The 20,824-nt window shown below is 42.9% G+C and overlaps 1 protein-coding gene across 6 annotated transcripts in view; it reads right to left on the reverse strand.

Annotated features, from left to right (window-relative positions):
• The window catches only part of FRMPD4 (FERM and PDZ domain containing 4), a 392,551-nt gene that overhangs the window by 5,151 nt on the left and 366,576 nt on the right, over positions 1 to 20,824 (reverse strand). For 5 of the 6 annotated variants that reach the window (XM_067466806.1, XM_060769958.2, XM_060769957.2 and 2 more), the window contains exons 9-15: positions 18,283 to 18,402; positions 16,044 to 16,180; positions 10,561 to 10,687; positions 4,111 to 4,200; positions 3,301 to 3,483; positions 2,818 to 2,959; positions 143 to 1,201 (exon numbers count right to left, since the gene is read on the reverse strand). In XM_067466806.1, coding sequence (XP_067322907.1) covers positions 143 to 1,201; positions 2,818 to 2,959; positions 3,301 to 3,483; positions 4,111 to 4,200; positions 10,561 to 10,687; positions 16,044 to 16,180; positions 18,283 to 18,402 — 1,858 coding nt within the window. The remainder of the gene's footprint in view (positions 1 to 142; positions 1,202 to 2,817; positions 2,960 to 3,300; positions 3,484 to 4,110; positions 4,201 to 10,560; positions 10,688 to 16,043; positions 16,181 to 18,282; positions 18,403 to 20,824) is intronic. The other variant, XM_060769959.2, reaches the window with a different exon arrangement.

Below are 20,824 nucleotides of genomic sequence, written 5' to 3' on the forward strand. Positions count from 1 at the left end.
ATGATGGCAAAATGATAATGGTAATAATAATAATCATAACAAAATGATTCCAAAAATGTCTAATAGTGAAAATGCTAGTGATGAAAATGGATGAAATGGTATGATGTATTTCAATGAATAAAGGTAACAGTAGTGAAAGAACCTGAATTATCATTTGTCTGTTGCTCCTCAGAAGCAGCCAAGGCCTCCAGGGCTTGGAGAGTAGAGACCACAGCATCATCAAGCCCCTTTTCTCCCTTTCCTTCGGTATTAGTTGGGACAGCATCTATAAGTGACACTGGAATATCCCCACTTCCTAGGTTTTCAGTTTCGTCCTTGTCTTCTCTGTACTGTAATGTGTGATTCTGAGAATCTTCCTCATCAGAGCTATCTCTGAACCCAGGTGGAGGAGCAGCAATGGCCATGTTTAGAGAATGCAAGAGGAAGTCGTCTTCATTATCATCACCTTCTGGCGGTGGGAGGGATGTCAAATCTATGATGTCATCACTAGAACCTGAAAGGCTTAGAAGAGCAGGTCTATTGATTTCTCCCACCATGATGTCTTCCTCACAGCTTGCTTCATCTTCATCCTCAGCATCATCTGTGTTCTCAGAATAACAAATATCATGCAGCAACGGCTCTTCAATACCTTCTGCAGCTCCAAATATTTTGCTATCATGTAAGCCCGAATAAACAGTATTAGCAGCAAACTGAATGCTTTCAGCATCTGGGGACAACTCCAAGCCCTTAATGTCATTGGCATGGCTTATATAAAGAGCTCTTTGCTTCTCTAAAGCTTCTGGACTTTCATCCAATAGTCTTTCATAGCCGAGAGTTTGGGGATTAATACCATCCAAACTGTGATCTCCAAATATAAAAGATACTTTTGCTGCTCTTGGAGACCCCTGTGTTTTCTTGTTCAATTCCAGTCCTGAGTATGACAGCACAGATTGCTCACTCACATTTCGGCTGTCTTCTGCCTCCATGGAGTCAGTTTGTTTGGCCAGCTGCTGATCATGCCCACTAGACCCATAAATGTTCTCTATGTACAAGTGCCTGTGTTCCTTTGAACACAAGGTGCTATCCGAGACATCCACTGTGTTCTGTTTAGAGTCTACAAACATGTGGGCTTCCTGTTCTCCCTCTGCTGGGAAGGTAGTAGTTTTTGCCACGCAGTTCCACTCAGAGCCATGAAGAATATGCCTCCCTTTCATTTCAGTTCCTGAAAGTTAGTACATGGGAAGAAGGGAAGGCAAATCATTAATTTGGTTTATATTATTTGGGATACTTCAGAATAAACAATATGTTATTCCTAAACACTCATATAAAGTATTCTATTATTTATTATTTATTTATTTACTGTATTTGTATACCGCCTTTCTCAACCAATTGGTGACTCAAGGCGGTTTCCAAAAACTCAGTATACATAAAACACAATAGATAAAAAAACAAAACATTAAACAGTATAAGACATCACAAAAGCAATAAAAGCAACATCATCAGCATCTCATTATTCTCAAGCATTGTCCAATTCCATTGTCAGGTCATTTGATTTCCTATATTCGCTACTCTGTACTTGCAAACGCTTGCTCGAATAGCCATGTTTTAACTTGCCTCCGAAACGTCAAGGGGAGGGAGCAGATCTGATCTCCCTAGGGAAGGCATTCCATAGCTGAGGGGCCACCACTGAGAAGGCCCTGTCTCTTGTCTCCACCAAACGTTCTTCTGACGAAGGAGGGACCGAGAGCAGGGCCTCCCCAGATGATCTTAAAGTCTTCAGTGGTTTGTAAGGGGAGATACGTTGGGACAGGTAAGTTGGGCCAAAACCATTTAGGGCTTTATAGACCAAAGCCAGCACTTTGAATTGGGCAAACTAGCAGCCAGTGGAGCTGGCGCAACAAGGGGGTTGTATGCTCCCTGAGTGTTAACAGCCTGGCTGCCGTTCATTGGACTAATTGAAGCTTCCGGACCGTCTTCAAAGGCAACCCCACATAGAGAGCATTGCAGTAGTCTATACGAGATGTAACTAGAGCGTGGACTACCGTGGCCAAGTCAGACTTCCCAAGGTACAGGCGCAGCTGGCACACAAGTTTTAACTGTGCAAATGCTCCCCTGGTCACCGCCGAGACCTGAGGTTTTAGGCTCAGCGATGAGTCCAGGATCACACCCAAGCTGTGAACCTGCGTCTTCAGGGGGAGTGTAACCCCATCCAACACAGGCTGTAACCCTATGCCCTGTTCAGTCTTGTGACTGACCAGGAGTACCTCTGTCTTGTCTGGATTCAATTTCAATTTGTTCGCCCTCTCCAGATCGTCACAGCGGCCAAGCACCGGTTCAGGACCTGGACAGCCTCCTTAGTAGCGGGTGGGAAGGAGTGACAGAGTTGGACATCATCTGCATACAGATGACACCACACCCCAAAACTCCGGATGATCTCCTCCAGCGGCTTCATGTATATAACTTTGAAATACAGTTTTAACAACTGTATTTTCCTAGCTGCTTCTTCTTTGATTCTTTATACTTTATAGATGATTTCAGTAATGGCATAGTGAGAAATCAAAACCATCTTGATCTATACTTTTGGATCAGTAAACATTTTGCTCCAGTTGAATTTGGAATGAGATCCAGACAACTCAGCTACAACAGTTTGATCATGGGCTGGAGGGAAATGTGAGACTGATAGGAATATGTTACTTTAATTTCTTTTTTGTTTTCAGGCTCCCTTCCTCAATTCTTTGTTTATTTGTGGGGTGTAACCTTGACCACAGATTGCTTAGATTGTGCTATTGGGACCCATTTACTTAGAAGCAGGTTGACTGTATTTATATATCCTGTTACCTGTTTCACGGCCATTTCCACCATTTTTCTTGCTGGCCATGTTAAATATTGAGCGTCTGGAATCAACTAGAAGTCTATAGTATCCAGCTGTTAAACAGGCAAGATTCATGGCATCTGATGACTCCATCAGCAAAGTGATTGGCTGTGAAATAAAAATGCAAAGTTATTACATCAGGAAGTCTTAGATACACAAAGCCTAAAATATTTTGGAAACATAACATCACAGTAAGCAAATATTCTGAATATAATTAAACAGACAGCATGACCTTAAGCAAATTTATTCAGAAGCAAATCACATTAGGTTCAATGGGATTTTCATGAGTTTCAGAAACATAAATAGGATAAATGATAGTTTCTTACATATCTGATAAACTTTTATAGTATACAGATTATCAGAGACACTGATACCACTGCTATCTAACATGGAGACCATGGCTTTTATTTGACAGGAGTTAAACACTTAACAATTAATATGCAACTTACTTTTACATCTAGTACATGAAGCTCAACCCTAACAATTGTTTCATCTTCTGTAAACATCTCGATTCTGTTCACATGGCTGAAATCTGCCAGAAGGGCCACCAGGTTAGTTTTGGTGTTTATTACATGGCTGATGCCATAGCGTGGTCCCACTAACAGTGTCACCTCAGAACGCTTTTCTCCCTGCTGAAACAAGAAAGACAGAGGGAGGGAGGGGACAGAGAGAGAGGGAGGTAGAGAGGGAGGGAGATCTTTATGTATGCAATGCATATAATCTTTAAAATACATTAGTCATATAGACCTGGTTGTGGGTAAGGTTTATCACTGCTATCATGTTACTCCAGTGTATCAAATCTAATACGCTAAAGGGATCCGATCTTGTATGATCTTGGAAGCTAATATTTGGATGGGAGGCTACCAATGCATACCACGTGGTATAAACTATATTTCAGAGGAAGGAATTAGATAAACTATCTCTGAGTATTTCATCACATTGACTCTATGAGTAGCATGCATTTTTTATGACAGAAAATATTTACTTCTTCCTCTTCATGAGGTTATATATAATACTAAGACATAAACAGACATATTGTAGTTGAGAGCCAGGACAATACAGATAGTGATGACAGATGATCATATTTACAGTCCAACAATACCTGAAAAACAAAAATTAATGGATGGCAACTATAATACTATGGGACTCCTTCAAGTTAGAACTATTACAAGATTTGCCTCAACATTAATTGTTCTGCAATTAATTATTCCATTAATTAGCCATTTGAAGAAAATAAGAATGATATACAGAAAGCATACTAGTAGTGTTGCTTTGAATACACGGCCTCCATATAGTCGTAGATCACTGAGAAACTTGAGATAGTGAACCTTGGCCTGAAGAGCCGATAGCTGAAAAATAAGACCAAAACCAATACATTGATTATAAAGATAAGATGCAGTGAGCCTCAAGCAGCTAAATTAGAATTGGGTTACTTAGGCTAAGGAGAATAGCAACAAGAGCGTAGTAAATTCAACAAATGAGTCATTCCTGAGAGAATCCCACAAAGTCAGTAGTTATTTTGAGCTCTTTGAATTAAAACCACATTTGCTTTCTTCAGGTGACTTTTATACTCTACCTGCAGCAGCACTAAAACTGGTAGAAAACAATTTGGATTAACTATGTGTTTACTGCATGAAAAAATGGATGAGACTAGGCATTATGGCCAATTTACCTAGTACTTATTTTCTTTGTCCATGGCAACCTCTCCTCACCATTGCCTGCTCCATAATTGACCTGTGCTACAATCAGTAAGTGACCCAAGTGCCACAGGATAGTCAACCCAGTTTAAATCACTCCCAGGTTCAGAAAGATTAAAGGAGAAACAGGAGCAAGGTCATCAGACAGTCCAGGAGTCATCACACCAAGCCACTAATCCAATTATAGCAAGCCATCAAGAATAAATAAAGAGCTGCTATAGGAGGACTTATAGATTCTAAATGAATTCTAGTCTTCAAGGCCAGATGAGCTACATTCAAGGGTTTTTAAAAAAACTGGCAATGGAATATGCTGGGTGCTCCACCGCTGGCGCCTCGCCGCCCGGCCACCGGGCCGTCGGGAGAGGGGCAGATCGTGATCCGGACCATCACCACGTCCGCCGTTGAGGCGGCGCGACCGACGCGCGGGGCCGGCGCGCAGCTTCCTCTCGGCCTGGTCCCGGCTGGCGCTCCACTGCCTGCGGCTCCGGCGGTTCGGCGTCCCTCCGGCGGCACCATTTTCGTCGGCGGCCGCCTTCCCGGGCTCGGGAGGGGCTGGTCTTCCATCGTGCTGGTCCCCTGCCGTTGGCAGGAGTGGAGGCGGCCTCCTCCACCGGCGCCCGGTGAATCTCTGCGGCGCTCTGGGCGGTGCTCCTGGGCACCTCCGGCGGCGCCATCTTCATCGGCAGCCGCCTGTTTCCACCAACAGCGCTTTCAGACTGTGCTTTTCGGCATTTTTCAGCAACGCCGCTTCCATCACCAACTGGAGCATCCGGCGTCGCCCGTATATCGGCAGCCGTCCTCATTCTACCGACACCTCCGGCCCTCGCTCCTTGACGCTCTCAGCGGCGCCATTCAACAACCGCCCTCCTCCACCCAGAACAACTAAGACCGGCCATCCAATATTGTGGGATCCTTTTTATTATAACCACTGTCATCCGGAATAACATCACTAATTCCATCAGAGTGGGCCTAAGTAACAACCAGAAGGCCTACACCATAGAAGTTCAGCGTTCAGCTGCTTGCTACTTAGAATTCATAGCAACACAAACTCTGTTATCCTTTGCAACACCGCCCTCTCTGGCAGGAGGTGCAATAACATCATTCCACATTGCTGCTAAAAACAGTCTCCTCGGAATCACCGCCCGCAATTCCCACCAAGCTCTACCAGCCTTCACTTGAACGGTCAGGAAGAACTGAGGACCAGGCCAAGGGGTGCCGGCTCGTTGTCCACGGGCCCCAGAAACTTGGCCCTATGTTTCAAACTGCCCGTCCTAGCAGAATGACATTGGGAACCTCATGTGGGCTCTGACTCTGGGTTATTGAACTATCAAGCACTTTAGTCCAGCAATTGAGACTCTATGGTATTATTAGATCTTGAGACATAGAAAACATCCAGCACTTTAATATAGCACTTTAATCCTGCACTTTAGCCCACCTGGTCTTGCCAGAAGTTACCAACTGGTCCCGAACCACTAAATTTGCTGTTGGCACTATAGCACTTTGGACAGACTTGAGTCTCTAGTTTAACCCTAGATTTAAATTGTGTACTTCTTAGATTCAGATTGTGTACTTCCAGCAATTTATTGATGTCATCAATCTTGCCATTTTTGTTACTGCTGATATTCCCCCCCGCTAGTAATGCACAAATGCACTTTATGACCCCCAGCACGCTGGAAGGAGTACGAAGTAATGAGGGGGGGGGGATTCTCAGGGTCTAGAGATATATAATCACAATCATGTCTGTTACTATGCATTAACAAGTGATACGGCAAGCGAGGAGTATGGAGGAAATCCCCCCGGGGTGGGGGGTTCTACGGGTGCGGGGGCTGCCATAGGGGTGGTGACTGGTAGAGGGAGATACGGGAAAGGGAGAACAAATTATTTAATTCGGTCCAAAAACTATCATAATAATCTGGCAAATCCAAAATACAACAAGGATTCAACACGAAAGCAAATTCGGCCCAAAATTCACAATAGAACATTGGCAATCCCAAAGATCACTCATACTACACCCATACAAACGATTCGGCCTGAAAATAATAGGAATATATTGGCAATTCCAAAAAATACTCCCGACAAGATACAGCTGAGATGTCAGGATGGTGGCCCCTCTGGGTTGAGGATGGTGCTGTTCAACGCCAGGTCGGTAAATGGAAAAACCTCCATTATTCGAGATCTAATCCAGGAGGAACAAGCCGACCTGGCATGTATAACAGAGACCTGGTTGGACGAGGGGTGAGGGGTGAATCTCTCCCAACTATGCCCGCCAGGTTACTCTGTGCAGCACCAGCCAAGACCCGGAGGGCGGGGAGGAGGAGTGGCAGTAGTCTATAAGGTTTGTATTCCCCTGATCAGGTGCCCCATCCCACAATCATCATCATTCGAGTGTGCCGGCTTTAGGTTAGGTGACCGGGACAGGATAGGGATTCTGTTAGCGTACCGACCACCCCGCTGCACGACAGTCTCCCTACCTGAGCTAGCAGGAGTGGTCTTGGACATGGCGTTGAGCTCCCAGCGGCTTTTGGTCCTGGGGGATTTCAATGTCCATGCCGAGACCTCTCTTTCAGGAGCGGCTCAGGACTTTATGGCTGCCATGACAACCATGGGCCTGTCCCAATTAGTATCTGGTCCCACCCATACTGCCGGACACACACTAGATTTGGTCTTCACTCAGGGATGGGTGATAGTGTCGGGGCGGAGGAGCTGACCATCGCTCCATTGTCATGGACCGATCACTACCTGATTAGGTTTAGACTTACTGTACCTCCTAACCTCCGCAGGGGTGGTGGACCCATTAGAATGGTCCGCCCCAAGAGGCTTATGGATCCAAATGGTTTCCTGACGGCTCTTGGGGAATTTCCCACCTCCTTGACTGGCGACTCTGTCGATGCCTTGGTCTCTCATTGGAACATCGAGATGACTAGGGCAATCGCTCCGGAACGCCCCCTTTCGAGTAACCGAGCTAATCCAGCCTCTTGGTTTACTGAGGAGCTGGCAGCAATGAAGCGAAAGAAAAGGTGGCTAGATCGCGTGTGGCGCAGGAAGCCGACTAAATCAGCCCAAACACATCTGAATGCCTTTCTAAGGTCCTACGATGTGGCAATAGCGGCAGCACAAAAAACATCCTTTGCTGCCAACATTGCATCTGCGAAAAATCGTCCAGCTGAGCTCTTTCGAGTTGTCAGGGGTCTTTTAAACCCGCCGAAAAGTGAGATCCCTGACAGCTCTGGAGCTCGCTGTGAAGCGTTTGCTCGATTCTTCGCGGATAAAATTGTGCGGATTCGGTCGGATTTCGACGCCACTTTACCTGCAGTCTCTGAGAATGTGACGAGAGCATCTGCTTGTCAGGTTTTGTTGGATTCATTTCAATTGGTTCAGCTTGAGGATGTGGACAGGATCCTTGGAGAGGTTCTATTATCAAACCGCTGTTGAAGAAACCATCACTGGACCCCACTCAATTAGACAACTATCGGCCAGTTTCCAATCTCCCCTATTTGGGCAAAGTCCTGGAACGTGTGGTGGCAACTCAACTCCAGGGATTCCTGGTAGACACTGATTATCTTGATCCAGCACAGTCTGGCTTTAGACCGGGACATGGGACGGAAACAGCCTTGGTCGCCGTGGTAGATGATCTGCGCAGGGAACTAGACAGGGGGAGTGTGTCCCTGTTGGTTCTGCTGGACCTCTCAGCGGCCTTCGATACCGTCGATCACGGTATCCTTCTGGGACGCCTCATGGACATGGGTCTTGGGGGTACTGCCTTGCAGTGGCTCCAGTCATTTCTTGAGGGACGGTCCCAGAAGGTGTTACTGGGTGACACCTGTTCGGCCCCACAACCGTTGTCGTGTGGAGTCCCACAGGGTTCGATTCTGTCCCCAATGTTGTTTAACATCTACATGAAGCCGCTGGGAGAGATCATTCGGAGTTTCGGATTGAGATGTTATCTCTACACAGATGATGTCCAGATCTGTCACTCCTTCTCACCTGTCACCAAGGAGGCTGTCCAGACCTTGAACCGGTGTCTAGCTGCTGTGTCGGACTGGATGAGAGCTAACAAATTGAAACTGAATCCAGACAAGACAGAGGTCCTATTGGTCAGTCGGAAGGCCGAACAGGGTATAGGGTTACAGCCTGTGTTGGATGGGGTTACGCTCCCCCTGAAGACGCAGGTTCGCAGCTTGGGAGTGATCCTGGACTCACCACTGAGCCTGGAACCCCAGGTCTCAGCGGTGGCCGGGAGAGCTTTTGCGCAATTAAAACTTGTGCACCAGTTGCGCCCGTACCTTGGGAAGTCTGATCTGGCCACAGTGGTCCACGCTCTTGTCACATCCCGAATAGACTACTGCAACGCGCTCTACGTGGGGTTGCCCTTGAAGACGGTTCGGAAACTTCAACTAGTCCAGCGAGCGGCAGCCAGATTGCTCACCGGAGCGACATACAGGGAGCACACCACCCCCCTGTTGTGCCAGCTCCACTGGCTGCCGGTGCAGTTCCGAGCACAATTCAAGGTGCTGGTTTTGACCTACAAAACCCTGTATGGTTCCGGTCCAGTGTATCTGTCCGAACGTATCTCCCTTTACGTCCCACCCCGGAGTTTGAGATCAGCTGGGGAGGCACTGCTCTCGACTCCACCACTCTCACAAGTGAGGCTGGTGGGGACGAGGAGCAGGGCTTTCTCAGTGGTGGCCCCTCACCTGTGGAACTCACTCCCGGGGGAAATCAGGACATCATCATCCCTCCTCTCCTTCAGGAGGAGGGTGAAGACGTGGCTTTGGGACCAGGCCTTCGGGCAATCTGGCAATTAAATCAGATGAATACGACCAGCAGGATTGAAGAAGTGGAATTGAGAATGAGATCTATGAGTTAGTGAACGCTGACCATGTGGGGGGATGAATTGGGTTTGTATGGGGTTTTTATTGATTTTATTGGTATTATGTATGAATTGTTAACTATGAATTTGTAATAATTCTGTATTGATTGTTTTGTGACGCGGGCATCAAATGGTGCCTCGCTTTTGTAAGCCGCCCTGAGTCCCCCCCGGGGTGAGAAGGGCGGGGTATAAGAACCTGTAATAAATAAATAATAAATAAATAAAATATGCTGCTTCAGAGTGTGATGGAATCTCCTTCTTTGGAGGTTCCAAAACAAAGGCTAGATAGCCATCTGTCAGGGGTGCTTTCATTGTGTATTCCCATATGGTAGGGATTGGACTGAATGGCCCTTGTAGTCTCTTCCAATCCTATGATTCTATATAGCATCATCTGTGGGAACAAACAAGGTGACAGCATTTGCTAAACAATATCAAGTGCTAACATTGGACCTGCTGATGTAAAGAATAAACTTGCTATGTTCTCTCTTATTTTTCATTCCCATTTTTTAACAGACTGGGTCTTCAAAATATAACACAAGATGTGACCAAATTAATGCTTTTTCAAGTCCCCAACAATTTCAGTAGGAGAGATTTAAGTACAGTATGTGCTTATCTCTTCAACTGGTGGAACTAAAAATCAATTGGCTTCCACTGAACTAGGTCAGAGCATCTGAAGGAAATTACAAATAGGACCCATTTGATACAAATCTCAAGAACCCAGGGCATACGTCCATTCATGGCGAATTATTTATCAAGATACTTTGCTCTTTAGTGTGAGAAAAATCAATGGACTGCATGATGAGAAAAATATTCAGCTGTAGTAGGCGCTCAAGTTAATACAAGTCAGAGCAGGGAAAGCAATTTTAAACTATTTTCTTATGAAATGCAGAAGCCAAATGAATTCTGGTAGGGAGAAATAGTCATGCCCTTGTGATTTACTAGAAATTCCAACCATCCTCAAGATAAAAGAATGATTTGGCTAAATCAATTCTCTTTAATTGTTTTTGAAACATGACAATAAGCACACTGCAATGTACAGTACAGCAGTTTTCCCTCCTAAAAGACTTATTTAAAATACCTTCCTTCAGATGCAGCTCTTCTGATTATGAAAATATAGTTCTATTAAGATGCAAATGCATTACCTTTTTACCTGGAGGAACTAGGTTTTGATTTGCTTTGACAAGGTGTGAAAGAGCTTTCTTTATGTTCTTTTCTTTCATGCTCTGCAGTACAGCAGATGGAAGAAAAGTCTCCAGTCCCCATTCTTTCCTGCAATAGAAGGCAGGCCTTTAATTTCACATTTCTCAGACAATTACCTAGACTAACCAGAGTTCACAAGACACAGTTACACGGTGAAGGCCATTAGGGGCAAATTTCCTTTGTTCTTGTGGACATGGCAAACTCTATTCCACAGAAAAATCATGGTAAAAAACAAATTTCCCTGATGAAAAGCAATAATGTGGATTTTGTCATGTGATGTAAAACTGAAAATTGTGGTTGCAACATAAATACAACAGCTGATCTAAGCTCACACACACAGCGGGCATCAATATGGGTGAATGATCCAAACCAAAGCTGTGCAGTTGAAGTGAGAGGGCAGCAGATAATGGTTCTCTATACGACTGCATCTTAAACTATGGTTCCAGATCCCAGATGGGATCCCCTTATTTCAATGTTGGGGCCACAAAACATTTTGCAACAAGAAAGGTTTTCTGTATGCCACTTAGTTACACAAAGCTGTTCGCAACAACATGTAGTGTTTATAGTGGACTCTACAGAAAATGCTTCAGCTGTATTCCATGAAAAGAAAAACCAGCCTGTTTAACAAGACGTGTAACTGCTGATTTATTATCACTAAATGGTTGTTTTTTATACCTATTATATACACCTAGATACCTGGGGTCACATAAAAATTTCTCGGGCAGAAAGGGTTTAAGAGTGGAAAACGTGTAAGAGCCCTGGTCTAGGCAATGCAGAATATTTTGCAATTTGAACTGGGGTGGAGGGAGAGGGGAGGAATTGTGGTGGTATTAACACAAAATTAGTTATATCATGTAGGAAACATCTCCTACAAACAAATTATCTACATTTCAATTCCCTTTCAAGTGCCCACAGCCATGTTTGGCTGCCATTTGTCAATCAAGCCTCAACTGGGTAGCACTGAAATGATTTTGGGTCAATATTTTGTTCATAGTCTTAGAATTCTCATTATTAGCCTAACTGGACATATTATCATATTGCCCGAGTTACTGCCTTTGCACAGATTTTGGGGATACAGTAACTGAGAGCTTAAATTACACATGAAACTACATGTGTAAATAATTCTCTCAAAACTATAGGACATTATTACAAACTATTCATTTGGGACACAAAGAGGAGAAATGTTAATTTGGAAGCAAAGGTCAAAAAGTGTATTTCAGATGGGAACTGGAGAAAATTTTGGACCACTCCATCAATTTTCTGCCTTGAACAAGAATTTAACGCAGTTCAGATATGACATTTAGCACCCATTCAATCATACAAAATAGAAGCCCCTGGTGGCACAATGGGTTAAACTTTTGTGTCTGCAAGACTAACCGAAAGGTCGGTGGTTTGAATCCGGGGAGCGGGGTGAACTTCCACCTGTCAGTTCCAGCTTCTCATATGGGAACATGAGAGAAGCCCCCCACAGGATGGTAAAACATCCAGGCATCCCCTGGGCAACGTCCTTGCAGACAGCCAATTCACTCACATCAGAAGCGACTCGCAGTTTCTCAAGTAGCTCCTGAGGCGTCTATATGCAGGGATATAGATGCCTTGTGACATGTGGGGATCTTCTGCTGTGAAAGTATGGATACAAAACTGTATCCTAGTTAAATCAGCAATAAGGCTCTACAGACACACACACACACTTCAAAATATAAATTTTGATGAGGGAAATATAGAATTGTCAGATAAAGATTTGGCCTGAATACTAATTGGAGTTGGTCAAACTAAAATAGCAAGATCCTGGGAAAATGAAGACAGATTCTTTCTTCTGGGTAGACCTTGTTAGGCTTTTGTAGCTGAAAAATTAATGAAAACTCAATGGCAAAGTGAGAAATAGTAATAGAAAATGTTGTATCTCCACTTCCATCTCAGGTTTTGGATTTAATAATGTATGAAGGCCTTCTAACAAATCACAAGAAAATTTGGAGCAAGATTTCTTAAAATCAAAGCATATTTAATAAAAAGACCATGATGGAGTAGATTGTCCAAATGAAATAATAGCTCTGCATTATGCTTTTAATATTGTAAAACAAAATTTAATAATAAAGTTAAAAAACACCACAGGTGTTTTATATACATAAAACACCATATGCTCTGTAATTTAACAAAGACACATTTGAAACACTACATGCCATAAGAGAAATTACATGGCATCTATCAAAGAGATTCAGTTTCCAACAAAGACATTGTAGCTCTCCTTTTGCAGAACACTATCCCAGTTTGTACTATCTCCAAATCTTTCCGTAATCAATCCCTCCCACCATTTCTCTTTCTCATTTTTTTTGGCAGCGGGTTGCAGTACATTTTGCACACTTATGGTACATTTTCACTGTTGAGTTAATGCAGTTTGACATGGCTTTAAACTGGCATGAATAAATGCTGTGGAACCCTGGGATTTGTAGTTTAATGAGGCACCAGTACTCTTTGGCAGAGAATGCTAAAGGCCTTCTAAACCTACATCTTCTATGATTCCAGAGCATTAAGCCATGTCAGTTAAAGTGGTGGCACATGTCATTAATTTGATAGTGTATATGCAATATTTAAAAACTGTGTCTAAACTATTGTTGAAGGCTTTCATGGTCGGAATCATTGGGTTGTTGTAGATTTTTGAGGCTCTATGGCCATGTTCTAGAGGCATTCTCTCCTGACGTTTCGCCTGCATCTATGGCAAGCATCCTCAGAGTCAGTGAGGTCTCACTACCTCTGAGTATGCTTGCCATAGATGCAGGCAAAACGTCAGGAGAGAATGCCTCTAGAACATGGCCATAGAGCCTGAAAAAACCTACAACAACTCTGTGTGTAAACTCTTCAAAAGAGCAGCAGTGGAACTGGTAAGTCTTTGAAATTCTACTGTAAAAGCTGGGAGAAAGCATGCTAGATTCACATTGTGTACTGTTTTTACAGGGCAGCAGGGTGGCCATGATGGTTGTAAGCTAACACCCAGGGAATCGTGAGATTATTAACTGGGGTGAGCTTTAGGGAGCATACCACCCCCTTTTTAAAGCAGCTCCACTAGCTCCTAATAAGTTTGCAGGCCCAGTTCTAAGTGCAAGTGATGACCAATAAAGCCCTAAACGCTTCGGGTTCAACCTATCTTCGAGACCGCATCTCCTTCTATGAACTGGCATGGGCATTAAGATCTTCTAGGGAGGCCCTTCTCTCAGTCCCACCACTATCTCAAGCACGGTTGGCGGGGAGGAAAGAGGGCCTTCTCGGTGGTGGCTCCCCGGCTCTGGCCCGCACCTTGATTGATTGTTACAACAGATAGCTGACCGGCAGATTCCATTGCATTTTAGGAATGTTATAATTTGCAAATTTTTATAATTTTATTAATGAGATTTTTATGCCCTATTATACTTTTTTTGTTCATGTCAGGAGCGACTTGAGAAATTGCTTGTGGTGTGAGAGAATTGGCCGTCTGCAAGGATGTTGCCCAGGGGATGCCCGGATGTTTTTGATGTTTTACCATCCTTGTGGGAGGCTTCTCTCATGTCCCCGCATGAGGAGCTGGAGCTAATAGAGGGAGCTCATCTGCGCTCTCCCCGGATTCTAATCTGCGACCCGTCGGTCTTCAGTCCTGCCGGCACAAGGGTTTAACCCACTGTGCCACCGGAGGCTCCAGTATTATACTTATGTCATTGTATTTATACTTGTGTATTGGTATCTGCATGTGGCATTTGGAGTACTTCAGTGAGTCACCCCAAGTCCCTTTGTGGAGATGGTGGCGGGGTACAAATAAAGATTATTATTATTATTATTATTATTATTATTATTATTATTATGAGTGGAGAGGACTTCCTTTGAACATCTATGGTGTTTCTTTGGGTATAGAGTATGAGCTGAGTGGAAACAGAAGGACATGTTTATCACATCCCTATGTGTGACAGCATTAGAACTGTGCCTTGCTTCCTAAATTAGCTTAAGGAAGTTGGTAGATGGAATAGTTCATGCTCTGCTCTCCAAGTATCTTAGGATAATCAAGGTCATGTGTTCTTGTGGGAAGGAGAACTTGGCCCAAATTAAGATAATTTAATTTAAGACATTTCATGGGCAGAAAGTTTCCCTTCTCCTTTTGCAAGAAGCCCCAACCCTCTTCCACCCAGCTGTATAAAATTCACATTGAACTGGGTTATATGGCAGTGCGGACTCAGATAATCCAGTTCAAGGCAGATATTGTGGGTTATTTGCCTTGATATTCTAGGTTATATGGCTGTGTAGAGGGTCCTCAATATCATGTCTCCTATTGTCAGGGAAGAATAATCTAAAGCTTTGAGAGAGGTGTTACTTTTACCCTCCAACTTTTCACAGATCTTTTTTTTTGAAGTGGGGATCAGAATAATGCATTTTTTCAGTTGTTGCTGAACTATAGCTTCTAGCATTCCTTTCCTCTGGCTGTGTTAGCTCAGGCTGCTGGACGTTACCATCCACAACTGCAGGACTATGTGATCCAAGCACAGCCTTATAAATTCTTCTCTTTGAGGCTTTCAAGTTTACATTGTCAGGAACAGCTCCCTAATGGGAACTCATTGTAAAACCTGAGTTTGTACAACAATACAAATACAGTATTTACTGCTATGTTGTTGTGGAGGCTTGCCTGGCAGACAGCACATTCTTTTAACTTTACCTGTTCTGACTTTTAATGGCAGATTTACTGTTTTGATTTGTGAGTGACCTTGCAAGCAGAGTGGAGGACAAGCAATGGTGTGACTTTAACAGCAAAGGTTAATAAAACAGTAAATAGGAAGCTGTGATGGAGCTGTAGTTCCAGTACTAAGGTAAGGTCACATTCTCTGACCATTGCGGTGCCTTTCTCTCTCTTCTTCCAAAATATCATGCAAGTTTAAATCATAGTTGTGTGTATGTCTCCTTCCAGACAGGCCCTATATCCAAGGATCTGATCCCAGATTTTCTGTTTATCCCAGATTATCTGGCAGTGCGGACTCATATAATACAGTTTAAAGCAGAAAACCTGAGATCAACTCCCGAGATACAGGGCCTGTCTAGAAGGGCCTGGAATATGTGTGTTGGGTTAAAATGGAGGGAATGAGAAGACAGTTTGGGGAATGTGTAGATGAGTCAGTGATGATGATTCACTAGTTCCTACTATACCACAGAAGTGAATGAAATAGTATTGTCCCAACATAAATTAGCAATCAATCCCCAGGTACATACTCATGATTTAATTCAATTACTCAGGCTGTTTCCTAAAAAAACTACTGGTCTTATGAGAGTTTTTTTCCCCTGAATAAGTCATTAGAAGTATTGAGTCTTACTGATCATTGATAATTCAGTTCATTACCAAAATAAATGTTGATATCAGTAGAGTTATAATATTTTAACAACCCCCGATATTATGGCAATTATATTCCATACTTACTCAATGTATTTGAGAGAGATTTTCTGCGTATGTTTTGTGGTCACAGTAGCAATATACATTTGTAATGCAGCCAGCCTCAGTGCAATGTCGTATTTGAGTTCAGGACCGAACCTTTCCTGAACCACATCATTACAACTCTGTCAAAGAACCAGCAGAGGGAGTATCAGGCTCAAGAATCTCTGATTTTAGACATAAACATCACATTATAGTTAATTCTTCTCTAAAAGACAAGGTTATAATTAACAAGAAGTGGGACTGCCAGTGAAGCCATCCATGAATCCCCAAAGATCACAAAGTGAAAAAATACCGATATTAACTTGGCTTTATATGTAAGACTACGGCTGCTAAATTGATGATATTAGAATACAACCTCATTTTCTCTCATACACAGACTGCTGGGGGTATTTTAACTGGAGTGTCATCCACAGCAGGTGAGAATCCCTATCATGCTCCAGCAGCCCTTTCAGACTAGGCAATTATAGCACTGTGATTCTACTTCAATAGCTATGGCAACATCCTATGGAGTTTAGAGAGAGGGAAATTAGAATTATCAGCCAGAAAGCTCTGATGACTCACCAGATTACAAACCCTCAAGTTTCCATAGGATACAGCCATGGCAGTTAGTGGAATCATCATGCCATGGAGTTTGAAAGGGCCCTGGGATTAGGAAAGAAAGATCTAACTTTCCATGTCACATTTTCTTTCCCAAGAACAGTGCTGCTTGATCAATTACCAAGGGATGATATTATTTATTTATTTATTATACCCCACCCTTCTCACCCCAAGAGGGACTTAGAACAGCCTTACAAGTTTCCCAGTCCTACCAGTCCTGCCACATAAAACAGGACTGGTAGGATTGAAAAACTTTGATGTTTTGGATATGACTCCAATCATCCCAATCCAGCCTAGTCAATGCAAGGAACTGGAAAGAGGTCACTACTTTTAAATCTATAATAATAGCAGCAGTAATGATGGGAACTGAAATGCAGGAGGATAAAAGGTTATCCATCTCTCGCCTAGTGAATGAAAGACAAATGGATTGTTTTGCCTTGTCTCTTCTGTAGCTCTTGCCAGTTAATTAGCTAGAACTCAAAGTCTTAGCCAAGAGTAAAGAGGAATGATGAGTATATATGAGAAGCAAAGAGCTCCGTTCATGATATGTCAAACAGAGTACTAGCAACCAAGCATTGTAGCCGGGGGGGGGGGGGGCTTAGGGGGCTTCAGCCCCCCCCCCCGAAATTCTCATGGTGGTCCGCGAGAAGGCCTTACTGGTGCATTATTTAAACTGTTATGTTTATTCATATCATGATCTGATCACCATGCTCAATATATCCCATATGCATGGGGATATTGGGGTAACGATACAAAAGGTTTGCTAGGGTAGACCCTCTTTCACCCAGACTCAGCCCCCCCGAACCAAACTCAGCCCCCCCCCCAAAACAAAATCCTGGCTATGGGCCTGCTAGCAACTTTCTCCCACTTTCTCTTATAGAGGTTGCTGGAGACTGAAGCATGTGCAGATTGCAGAGATCTAGCTCATTCCTAAACTTCCTGAATTACTGTGCTTCATCATAATAATCTGTATTTCTATCCTGCCCCATCTCCCTAAAAGGAGAAATGGAGTGGGATTCTCTCATAGTTTAACCTAGAGATAAAAAATATATATCTGGGGTTGGGAGCCCCATTGCTCATGATGAAAATCAGAAATGTCCATAAACGTTGTTGTTTTCAGTGTCACCTGGAGTCTTTCATGACACACTCCAGGTTTTAGTTTGAGCTTTAAAGAAGCTATAATGTGCCAGCTGTTCCGCTTTGAAGAGTTCCGTTAAATTTTGGATTAAAACACAGAGCACATTCATTGCCTTACTAATGCGGGAATCTGCAACTTTCTATTGCATAATAGTGTGTCAGAGTGGCCTCCTGCACTGAACAGCTCTGTCACTGTACTAGGAAGATTTTTCACCACCTTGTGGCAGTGCCATTGCCAATTTCCAACTAGGAACTCTAGCTGCCATACTTTGGACATATCACAAGATGACTCACTGGAAAAGAATATAATTGGCAGTATAACTGAAAGCAGAAGGAAATGAGGAAGACCATATTACAGGTAGATTGATGTAATCAAGGAAGCCATGGCCTGAGTGAGCCATGCTATTGATGTCTGTGGCACTTAGATATCTCTCATGCATACGATCACCATCAGCAAAAGCCAATTTAATGGCAAATAATAATAAATTACCTGTACATATAGGTATTCAAAGGCAACTGCATCCCTTCGTAAAAGGTCAATGGGATCCTTTGGGACAAAACTGATTCTGAAGAGACATCTCATCTTATGGGAGCTTGGCCTCTGGGTCACCTGGAAGAGCGGAACATTTGTGTTACAACACAGAATGACATATAATGCACCTATTCCGACAAAGCACATAAACCGTGGACAAAATGGCCATAAATATTCCTTCCTTTGCAGTTTTCTTAGCTAATGTTCCCACTTTTGTGCTACTGATTTTAAGCCCAAGTCAAAATATTTTTATAATCAGGCTTTTATAAACTGGGTTAGGATTGTAACGCAGTGCAATGTTGTTTTTAAGATCTGCAAATAGTCTTAATGCATTTCAGTATTTGTAATGTTTTTTGTTTTTGTTGTTTATAAATTGTCCTTAAATCTATACTTTTATTTATACTTTTGGAGTGTTTTAAATACATTGTTAACTGTCTTTGTGTCTCATTAGTGGGAGAAATGGGGTAGAAATTAATAATTACAGTGATAATAAGCACCATCGTCATTGTAATCCTCACTGTCAACATCAGGGCCTACTTTCTCTTCACTATGGTCCTCGTCTCCTTTATGGATAACATCCCAGGATATGGCTCCATTAAATAACAGATGCATCCAGAAGCATAATACAATCATAGAATCATAGAGTTGGAAGAGACCCCAAGGGCCATTCAGTCAAACCCCCTACCATGCATCACAGATCAAAACCAGAGATCAGCCCCTGAATATCCTTTCAGTTTACAGGTGGGCTTATTGTCATTGTATGCCTTCAAGTTGTTTCTAATTTATTGTGACCCTAAGATGAATGTGATTTTCTGGGCCTGAAAATGTGTGACTGGCTCAAGGTCACCCACTGAGTTTCCATGCCCAACAGGGCATTGAACCCTGGCCTCTAGAGTATTAGTACAATGCTCAAACAACTATACAACATTGGCTTTTCCCAGATTCTGAGGGCCCTGTGAAACCTGAACTTTCATCACAGAGCCACCCGTGCTCTCAATGGGGTTTGACTGATTCATGGAAACACCCATCATTTTTGGAGATCAACAGTTGCCATAGTAGAATGTTGAGAGAATTAATAAACTAAAGAAAATACAAAGAGAGTAAGAAAGACCAATTCACTTCTGTTTCTTCCCTTTGATTCCTTGCTGCATGCCACCTGTCCTCAAGTGCCCCTTATGGTCTCTTTGATCTACCTGATCTGTCATACCAGGATCTTACCTCAAATCTCCCTGGAGCTGAATCAGACTTATAGAGGACACACAACACTTCTCGTGCTTTACAAATTAAGCAAACATTCACACACACATACACACCGAGTGAGTTGCCAGAATAATGTGAGAAAATGGTCTCATACCACCCGTTATATAACATAAACTTAAAATTCATTCACTGCAGTGTAAACATTGTTTTGCTTTACAGAATTGTGTTACTTTATGAAATATTCTGTCATAGCTCATTCTTTCCATCTAGGCATTCTTGTGGGATGTGCTTTTATAATGACATAATGGGGGAAAACTTACTTGAAAATATCAACAGCAGTTGGGAGAAAAAGCCTGTGATTCCCAAATCAATTCAATCAGGGTTTTTTTTTTTTTTTTTTGGCGAAGACCTCTTATCTCCAATCAAGAGATTGCATTAAGTGCAAAAGTCAGTTAGAAAAGGTACAAGTAATGTACCCATCCAAATAATTAAGGCGATTTTCAATTTGCTAATAAACTCTCAGGGGGGAGGGGGATTAAAATGTTTTTAAATATAGAAATACACCAAGTGCAGGAAAACAAAAAATATTAAGAGGTGACACACATCTTTACCAATAAATTGTTTACCAAATAAATTTAACCAGTATATATAAAAACATCAGGAGTGTATATATCTACAGTAAACATTTATGTTTCTACCCAGATGCGTACCTATACTTTTAAGATCAGGGATATTGCCATGTGATTGTACTTCCTTGATATTCATTTCTTTATCTCATCACTCTATTCTCCTCTACTAGTTCTAAGAAGCAACATTAAAATCCTCTTTGCTTCAATCTATAGAGAAGATGGTGAGCAGTAGGGCTGCACACTGATTTGTCGTTTTTGTTTGCTATTTCAGTCATAACGGCATGGGCGCAATGACCTTTTTTCATTTATGACCAATCACATGGCTGCCAAAACTGTCTGGTTTTACTTTCATTCGGCAACTGAGTGGTGTGCAGAGGAGCCTACTGTCTGAGCCAACCACGATTTTCCCGTGGCATCTTGGCTGTGTGAGAGAGGTTGCTTGTTTCAGTGCTCTGCTTTGCTGCTGCTTAGCTGTACATTTGTTGTATCTCTCTCATTTGGATTGTTCTTTTTGCTCCAATACTTTTCCTTAATATTGGTCCCCCTTTCCCCCCCTATTTTGCTAAAGAGCAGAGAAGGGTGGGCATGCATTGGCTTTTTTAAAAGGGCTTTTATGGGGTGTTTCTTTAAGTCTTAACTTTGAGGTGGGGTGGTAAAGGGAAGGGAAGGGT

The sequence above is a fragment of the Anolis sagrei genome, chromosome 3 (genome assembly GCF_037176765.1).
Source record: "Anolis sagrei isolate rAnoSag1 chromosome 3, rAnoSag1.mat, whole genome shotgun sequence".
In the NCBI taxonomy this organism is placed as follows: Eukaryota; Metazoa; Chordata; class Lepidosauria; order Squamata; family Dactyloidae; genus Anolis; species Anolis sagrei.